Source organism: Gymnoscopelus microlampas, assembly GCF_963454915.1.
Source record: "Gymnoscopelus microlampas genome assembly, chromosome: 13".
Taxonomy (NCBI): Eukaryota; Metazoa; Chordata; class Actinopteri; order Myctophiformes; family Myctophidae; genus Gymnoscopelus; species Gymnoscopelus microlampas.
Window position 1 is genome coordinate 20,586,808 of NC_139950.1, and position 8,836 is coordinate 20,595,643.

General features: G+C 44.2%; 1 protein-coding gene across 1 annotated transcript in view; it reads left to right on the plus strand.

The window, feature by feature from the left end:
* Window positions 1–8,339, plus strand: part of dntt (deoxynucleotidyltransferase, terminal) — a gene marked incomplete at both ends in the record, with an annotated part of 93,923 nt that extends 85,584 nt beyond the window's left edge. Inside the window, one exon of the mRNA XM_084076433.1 lies at window positions 8,253–8,339. Coding sequence (XP_083932559.1) covers window positions 8,253–8,339 — 87 coding nt within the window. The remainder of the gene's footprint in view (window positions 1–8,252) is intronic.
* Window positions 8,340–8,836: the final 497 nt, after the last annotated feature.

Here is an 8,836-nt window from a genome sequence, read left to right on the forward strand (position 1 = left end):
TTCCTGATGTACGTATTGTTGTCTAGCACCCGATAAATTGTTTTGGGATGTGCGTGCTTACCCCTCACCCCCTACTTTCAGGACATGATCCACCGTCCGTTATTTAAAACGCCCTGGCCAATACTCCAACCAGACTCTTCTGCTTCCTGACTCTCAAGCTGTGGAATGACCTCGTCCCTCAGTCAGGACTGCAGACTCACTCCCCATTTTCTACAGCAGTCTGGCAACTCACCTCATCCCCTTGCACTCCTTATTCCTTTGTATCACTTCTTGTCACCTATTCTTTTTTTGATAGACTCTAGTTATACTTTGCAGATGAATGTTGCTTCATTGTTCACAATGTTATGTTATTTAGATAGACATAAGATGTATACTGTTTGCTTGGCCACAAATGTTAAGAATGATATTTAGAAAGCATTTTTAGACTGGTATCCTATTTACTTTGAAGGGCTAAATAGTTTTTCTTTGCACTCTACTTATGTGACCATTTACCCTTTCTCTTGTTGACCAGGGTTCAAAACATTTACTCTGTTGTTGCACTTTTTAAGTGGCTCTGGATAACAGTGTCTGCTAAATGCCCCAAATGAATGTTGTAAATTGCAATGTTTTGAAAATGTATGCAGCTATGGCTATGCACTCTCTATACTTGCATACTTGCAGACAATTACCACACATATCTGCTTTCATGACATTTATGAACCCTTTTGTGGGCAGACTTTAGCTTACGAGATTACATACACAATAACGTGGGAGTGATGGATGTCTGTATTAGCACTATTATAGTCTTGTACTGTTGGCCTCCAAGCAGCTCTGCTGTAGCAGCTGGAAGTTCAATACCTTTCTGAAGGGCAGTTCAAGGGTATTTGTTGGAGAGGATTAGATTCAGCCTGGTTCTTTTACCTTCAGGCTGCCTTCTTTGCTTATCCATGCAGTACTGTATGCTGTAATTGCACGGTACTATTGGCCACTTTGGAGCTCTATGGTAACTGTGGGTCCTTTGGCGCTTTCACGATCTGGACTTTGTCGGCATTTGGGGATTGGAACGTGTGACCATATGCTCATTAATCTAACCGATTTTCTGCTTCTGCCAGGCAAAGGCAGAGTTTTGAAAACTTAAAACGAATCCAAAGGTCCCTGCTTGATTCAATAGGGAAAAAAAACAGTGCCATGCAAATTCCCAAACAAAGCTCATATTTTGCCAGCGCGCTGTTTTAATTGAGCAGAATGGGTGTGCTGAGGCAGCAGCATCCGATCACACTGTCTGGTGCAGGAAGCAAATTGGTCATGCAAAACCAGCCCCTCTTCAACAAACCAATTAATTATTTATGGGCTTCAGTGGAGCAGAGAAAGTTAATTTATTGTTATCATTAGAGGCGCGTTCTGTTTGGGTCCATACGAGAGAGAGCCAGGCTACAATTACAGGCTCATAAGATAAGGCAGAACGTTACACGGCTGCCGTAGCATTTCTCCCACTTCAAAGATGCTTCCATAAACTTCATAGATGAACTTTGGAAAGTGCATTTGCCTGTTTATGGAAAATGAAAGCCTATGCTGACGCTAGAATAGGGGCATGGGTATGGAGAAACCATGGGGCAGAATTCAATTTATGATATCTTTTAACCAAATCTTGTGGCACAGGGTTTAAATCTGTGTTTATTTACTTCAAGCATGCGCTTCTTGAAATTTCCTGAGATGCAGCTGCATCTGTGCACCCATCCACACACACACACACACACACACACACACACAGTGGATTCTTCCTCCACTTGTATGAACTTTAGAGTACCTCCATAATGACTGTTTGGGTTGTCTGTGTGTGGCTGGACTGTGGTATCAAAACCAAGGGTACTAGACTAGACAGACAACAACAACAGAGAAATCATAGTATAAAAAAGATATATCACTGTTCTGTATCATGCCTTGAATTTCAAATGCGTCTCTGGAAACATATTTTCTCTCTACACGCCTCGTCAATGACCGTATATTTGAACTGTCTGAAGATGATTTGTGATTAAGTAATAAAGTGAAATACAGTGTGTTTTTATTACACCTCCCACAGTTGTAAACATCCCCTCCTCCACAGAAGTCATGCAGTGAAATGAAGAGACAATAATATGCCAGGGAACGCAAAGTAGAAAATCCCATTGTTTATGATTCAGCCCTTGATTATCTGGCACACCGCCGCATAGCGGCTGATTAGCGGCAAGCGGGGAAGGTGAGGTAATGACGACTTGCGCATGGCTCGATAGCTCTTTTATGAGCGGCACTGCTTTATGATGCTTGCGCTAATTGCTGGCTTGATTAGTGGGGTGTCTGTGTCCTCCTCCCTATACTTCCTCTGGCTGTCCTGTGTGAACGGAGCCCCCGTTTGCAGACCAGCGCACACAGGAGAGAGGGGCAGTGTTGCCAGATTCTGTGAGAGAAACAAGCAACCAGGTCTAGTAAAACCAGCCCAAAAGAAGCGACTATGGGCCACATGAGCACTTTAATATATACATCAGCTATTTGAAAATAGCAGATCTACAAGCTCACAACGCGTCGCGATGCGACGCGTTGTGAGCTTGTAGATCGGCTATTTTCAAATACAATCTTGCGGGAAAATTATAATAAGCAGATCTGGCAACCCTGGAGAGGGGTGGTGTGTGCAGTGGATCGTTTGAGGAAGACACAAAGCCATAATCGACTTCCCACTTTTCTGCCCCTGTCAGCCCTTTCCTGCATGGTGCAATAAAGATAAATTAACTTAAGAGGCAATCAAATGACCCCCCCCTCCCTTTTCGTCAGTAAAGTGGCCCGTTCCCAAATGAGAGGAAAACGAAAAGGACCCAAAGAAAAGAGTTTGAGAAGCATCACTCAAGCAGAGAACATTGCTCATGGACATGGAATTGTGTGTGTGTGTGTGTGTGTGTGTGTGTGTGTGTGTGTGTGTGTGTGTGTGTGTGTGTGTGTGTGTGTGTGTGTGTGTGTGTGTGTGTGTGTGTGTGTGTGTGTGTGTGTGTGTGTGTGTGTGTGTGTGTGTGTGCAGTTGCATACGTACGTGCATGCACACATACAGTAGTCATGCACCTGTGTGTTTATGTGCCCACTTGTGTATGTGCCCATTTCTCAGGCTTTCAAATAATTTAAACCAAAGGCACTCAGTATAAAACTTTGTCGTGTGAATGTCCTCAAATATAGAATATATTCAGATCAAATTATTTTCTCTTAGAGTCTGAAGCCTTTGAGGTCAAATTTTAAGCCTCCTTTCCATCTGACCTGAATCTCTGTGTCCTTGAGACTTGCATATTTCAGCTATGGTTGTGCAGACAACAGGTATTGAAAGTGAGATGACTGGGAGAAGTGCTCTTATGCAGGGCTCAAGCTCAAGTCTCGTGCCGCTTAGCCATGAGTTATTTTGCGTGTGTGGATTTGCATGCATTTCGAGTTTCATTTGCATGCTTTGCATGAGCTTTAGCTCGACTTCGGGAGATCTCACTCTCAGTTTCTATTTTTTTCTCTCTCCATTTCCCCCATCCCTCCCTCCCTCTTTCTCCTTATCTCTGCCATCATCTCTTTTGCACACAAACAATGCTTGCATCTTCTGTAGGTGTGTATCACCCCCCTCTCCCTCCCTCCCTCCCTCCCTCCCTACTGTATCTCTCGTGCTCTCTCACTGTCTTCTCACACATATAACTAGAAATGTGTGCTTTTCTGAGCGCAGATCTCCGCCAGGCCGGGTTGCCTACCTACAGTAGGGCTGTGTCAGTCATGGGGTGCAGCTGTAAGGGCACAAGGAAGCTGTGGGGGAAAATAGAGTTTGTGCGACAGACAGTGCAACTGTTTGCATTTGCGGTGCCTCCTATGGGCAGAAGTTAAAGTGGTTTTGGACAGTGCGCTGTATAGAAGCCCCTCAACATTCAATTCCAATTTGGGGATGATTGGATATTGCATGCGTGAGATATGGCGTTCTTTGTAATGAATGAATGAATGTCTTTATTGCAGACTCGGGGTCCATAGAAAAACATACAATTACATACAACAATAAACATAAATTAAAAACAAATGAATTTGTGGCATTTGTGACAGTTATAAATACAGGCTCTAAAGCCAATGCCTCCTAAGGCTAGAGGAGTATCTAGTGCAGCTCTTCACAGCGTTACTTACACCGACTGACAATGATGCTATTCACAGACGCATTCAAGTGACACATGAAACTATGCATTAAGTTCCGAAGAACCGCTTGAAAAGTATTGACTCTGGCAGCCACAAACATTTCATTTGCACTGCACCATCTAGGCCTTTTGAGTAAGATTCTCATGGCAACATTATAGGCTACTTGAAGTTTCTGAAAACTTGCTTGTTGCTTGACCACAAGTGGGCAGTGTAGAGTGGTGAGTGATCTTAACTGCTTTTGCGCACATGCTGAACTTACGTGCAAGGATGTTTGCCTGTGCATATATACATCCTGCGGCACTGTCTTCATCATCTGTCATTTGCTCTGTTATAAAATGCCCAAGATATTTGACTTTTTGACTACTACAGACAGACTAGACTGTTAAAAGATAGTTTAAAATCAGGTAATATTTGACCATTGTCCTCTTTTGTTCTAGAAATTAAAACAATATCTTACTAAGAGTAAGAAACAGGCCCTGCCCCAAGAAAAAAATCAATGTCACATGATGCTCTAGACCATTTATTTCTAATTTGGTGAAAAAAGATGTGTCTGCAACAAATAGTGTAATTTTTAGCATGTGTGGTGCAGCCTCGCTTTTTGTGCTAAACGAGCCCCTCCTGCAAACTTCGGAAGCCAATCGTAGCCAGTCGGAATGGCATATGAAAAATCTGAAAGATGTTCATCACATGACTCCAGAGTCGACGTGTACCGATTGTGTTAGTTTTGGACACGATCTGTAATAGTAGGATCAAAAAGTGTGTTTGGAAGAAAACTCAAAATGGTTCAAATCTGGTCAGGCGGAAATGGGGAGTTGCGTCATGATCCAAGGAATCCAGGGAAAACATTTTTGATTGTACTTTTTTGATTGCACGACCTACAGTTGAAAGAGTTAAATGCCAAAATGTGAAGCGACCTGTTATAGTGGCACCATGAGGCCAATTTGAAAAATGTGAGGGAGGAGGTTCTTCCTTGGCCTACTGGGAGTGTGCGATTAAAGTTTCACGCCGATTGGTCCAGCAGTGGCTGAGATTAGCTGCTCACAGACACACAGTCACACGGATGGACAGGGGCGAAAACATAATCCCTGCACCTACATGCATGTCATTCCGGCCTGGCGGGGATAACAAATTACAAATGTGTAACAATGAATCCATGTGGATGATCAAACCCAGGTTAGTTGCACATATTAATTTCTTTGATCTCTCTCGCCTCGTCTCTCTTTGTGTCCCATCCGTCTCTTTCTCACTCTTTTGTGTGTGTGGTGTATCCGATCCGGCATTTGGGCAGGAAGCCATGTCCATCAGCTCTATCTATCAGTCAGTATATGGGTGATGGAGAGAGAGGTTGATGGGCAACAGAGATTGGCCAGATGTTTCACGGAAACTAATATCTGTGGTTCACGTCCACAAGGGATGTGTGATTATATTATGCTAGTGGACAGAGGAAGCATGCAGATGATTAGCAGCTTATTACGCCAAGGACACCGGCCCCTCACTAATATAGACCACTTCCATGTTGGCTCGAGGTGCTGATGATGGAGCTGCCGATTTCGTGGCGTGCAGAAGTTGTGCGCCAGTGGCTCAGCGGTTGCCCTGGTAGCACAGATTAACTTGTTTTTAATTATCAACTCAGCGTTCTTCAAGTCTTAGCTCCTTGCGATTTACTGCAAAGATCTGGAATAAATGCTGCTTTCGGTATCATAGCACTAGTTTTCCTGCGTATGCCTTAGGGTAGAGAACTCCAAGCTACATAAGGTTTCTGGACTTTGCACTCTGAGGGGCCCGCGGTGGTTTGTGCTAAGTAAGTAAAGCACAGTTTCTCCCACAGGGCAAAGTAAAGATTGAAAGGAATTGGGGGAGAGTGGACAATGCAGCGGAGGAGAGCCAGGCTTTAGTTGTGATCCAGGACAATGGATAAATTGGGGCAGCACTGAGAGGTGATTCTGGTCCGCCCTGTGTTTTCCCTGTTAGCTGGATCCCAAGAGTTTCTCCGTGCTTCTTCTGACCAATAAGCCCTGTGTCTTGTTAGCGATTGTTAGACATGGTGGATTTAATACAGATCTGTCTGTCTGGCTCCAGGCAAGACCACGGTCTGTCTGTCTGTCGTCTTTCTTTCTTTCTTTCTTTCCAATTCTATATCTGGACTGTACCTGTACATGTGATATATAATTTGTCTACTTGATGATGATGATGAGTGCAGCAATTTCTCTGTGGGTTTCTGAGTGGCTTGCAGAGCCATCGGGTTCATTTGTCTGAGTGCAGAGGATAATGAAGGCTGTGGCAGACCTCTTTACAGTCCCTGGGAAGGTTTGACTTTAATGTAACTGCGGGGGTGTAAGCTCCACACTCGCTCTGTGTACTGTTTGTTATGAAAGAGCAACAAGGTTATTCTGGACAGCATCAACTCAACTTTCTGTTGTACTGCTGTTTTCGACGTTTGTGTGTTCAAAACCAGTTGCAGACTGGATACAAAATAGTGTTATGATAGGCAGCAGGCAGATTATAATGAGGGGCTGGAGGGCTTCGGACTAGGGTCCATCATTCGCTGAATGGTTCACAGAGCTAAAGTAAGGTAGCCGCCTTCGAAATGCTCTCTTTCAATCTTTCGGACAGAGGAGAAAAATATCTTGCCAAGTCGGGGAAATACAGTACTTGTTGTGTGTTGTCTATATTCCTTTATGTTGTATTTTCTGCATTTTGACTGTATGTGATTATTTGTTTCTGGCTAATAAAGCCAGTTATATTTACACTTGTACTTGTATATACCACTGCACTATGGTTCATAACTTGTGAAACTGAAAATCCTTAATAAAATGTAAGTCATACAAAAAATTAAAGAGAACGAGAGACAGAAACAGACAGCAGCAGAAAGAGACTTACCCGGGGACCTTAGACACAAAATCCCTGTACTGTTTATGTGACTAATTTTGATATATGAAATATAAAATGTAGCAACTAACACTGACTACAGTGTGCATACCATGCAGGCCATACTGCAGCATGGCTGCGTCGTAATTTTTGCATTAGAAATACAAACACGCCAGTGCAGCGTGACACCTGACATGCCATCACAGAACATGAGACAGGCCTTTTAGTAGTTTTCTGTCAGCTGTGTCCGCTGCATTGGGTTTAAGTCTGACTTTGACTGGCAGCAGAAACTTTACTCTGTTTTTTTTTTTTTTTTCCCATTCTGTTTTCCGCATGCCAGGTCCAGTTTAGCACTTGAAGGCATCGTGTGTCAGAATACCAACCCCTTCTCTCTCTCTCTTACTTTCTTTCTTTCTCTCCGGGCTGTCTGCACTCCCAAGGTGAGTCAGGCCTCGTCATTGCTCGCCACCGTTCCTATAGAGACATAAGCTGTCACACGGCGCTGCTGAGTGGCCAGCTGTTAATAGCCCTGTTGTGAATTGTCACAGAAAATACTTATCTCTCGAAGATGCAGTCACTTCGAGCAGTGGTTCTCAACCAGGGGTCCGGGGACCACCAGTGGTCCTTGAGGGAGTTCCAGGGGGTCCCCAGCTAAATGATGGATAGGAACCAAATGGACCCTTATGGGTCTGTAACTCTGAGAGTGTACAAATGGAACCAAATGGAACCTAATTGGTTCCATTTGTACACAGAGTTAAATTAACATTGATTTTATAATATAAATTGGGGTCCCAGAGATAGAAATGCCATTAAATGGGGGTCTGTAGCCCTAATGCATGTTAAACTGGGGGTCCTTGAAATTAAAATGGTTGAGAATCACTGCTAGAGCCGTAAAAATCTTCTCTTATCGGGGGTCACTCCCTAGCATATCTTTTCAAATGGGGGTCCGTGGGCTAATATGTGTCAATTTGGGGGTCCTTGACACGAAAAAGGTTGAAAACCACTGACTTAGAGCAAGGTTATAGTGTTTGTGGAGGGAGGGCCACCAACAGTCCGATGAAAATCAAGTGTAGCCACTGGCCATGCTGGTGCTCTGGTGCAAACCGGGTAGATAAAGTGTGAAATGGACATTCTCTGCAAACTCCTGATTCTGACAGACATTTCAGGTACTGTACATCTTATATCCAGGAGATCCATCTGTTCACTCTATGTTTTTTCCTTCTGTTTTCAAGGGAGAATTCCTGGCAGCTCAGACCGAAAAGGACATCTTTGCCCATCTGGGTCTGGACTACATCGAGCCTTGGCAGCGCAACGCCTAGGTCTGCTGCTCCTCCCTGGATAGATCATTCCATGCATGTACATCATCATGTATCCCATCTGCTGCCCCTTTTATTCTGCCACTCTCTGCTGTTACTGTATTTGTGTATGTATGCTGCTGTTGTTGCTTTGATTATACACGCTGGCACGCGGAGTCATGATTCTGCCTATTCAGCCTCCTCTGTAAAAACGCCAGGTAAAAAAAAGGGATGTGTATACCGTTCGCCGCATTTGTGGCTCGCTTGTCTCGAGCGCCGGCAATCACGCACAGGACACAAAGGCAAATCAGCCCCTCGGGAATTGCCGGCGGTGCCTTTGGAGAGAGGAAGTGTGTGTGAGAGGGCCAAAAAGAGAGAAGGAAATAGAAGGAGACAGTTAGTGTGTCAGAGGTTGTGCAAGGCAAAGAAAAAAGTAAAAGACGAAACTAACCGTGAGAGAGAGGAGGAGGGAGGGAGGGAGGGAGGGAGGAGGGCAAAGACAGGGGGGTAGTAGGGGGAAA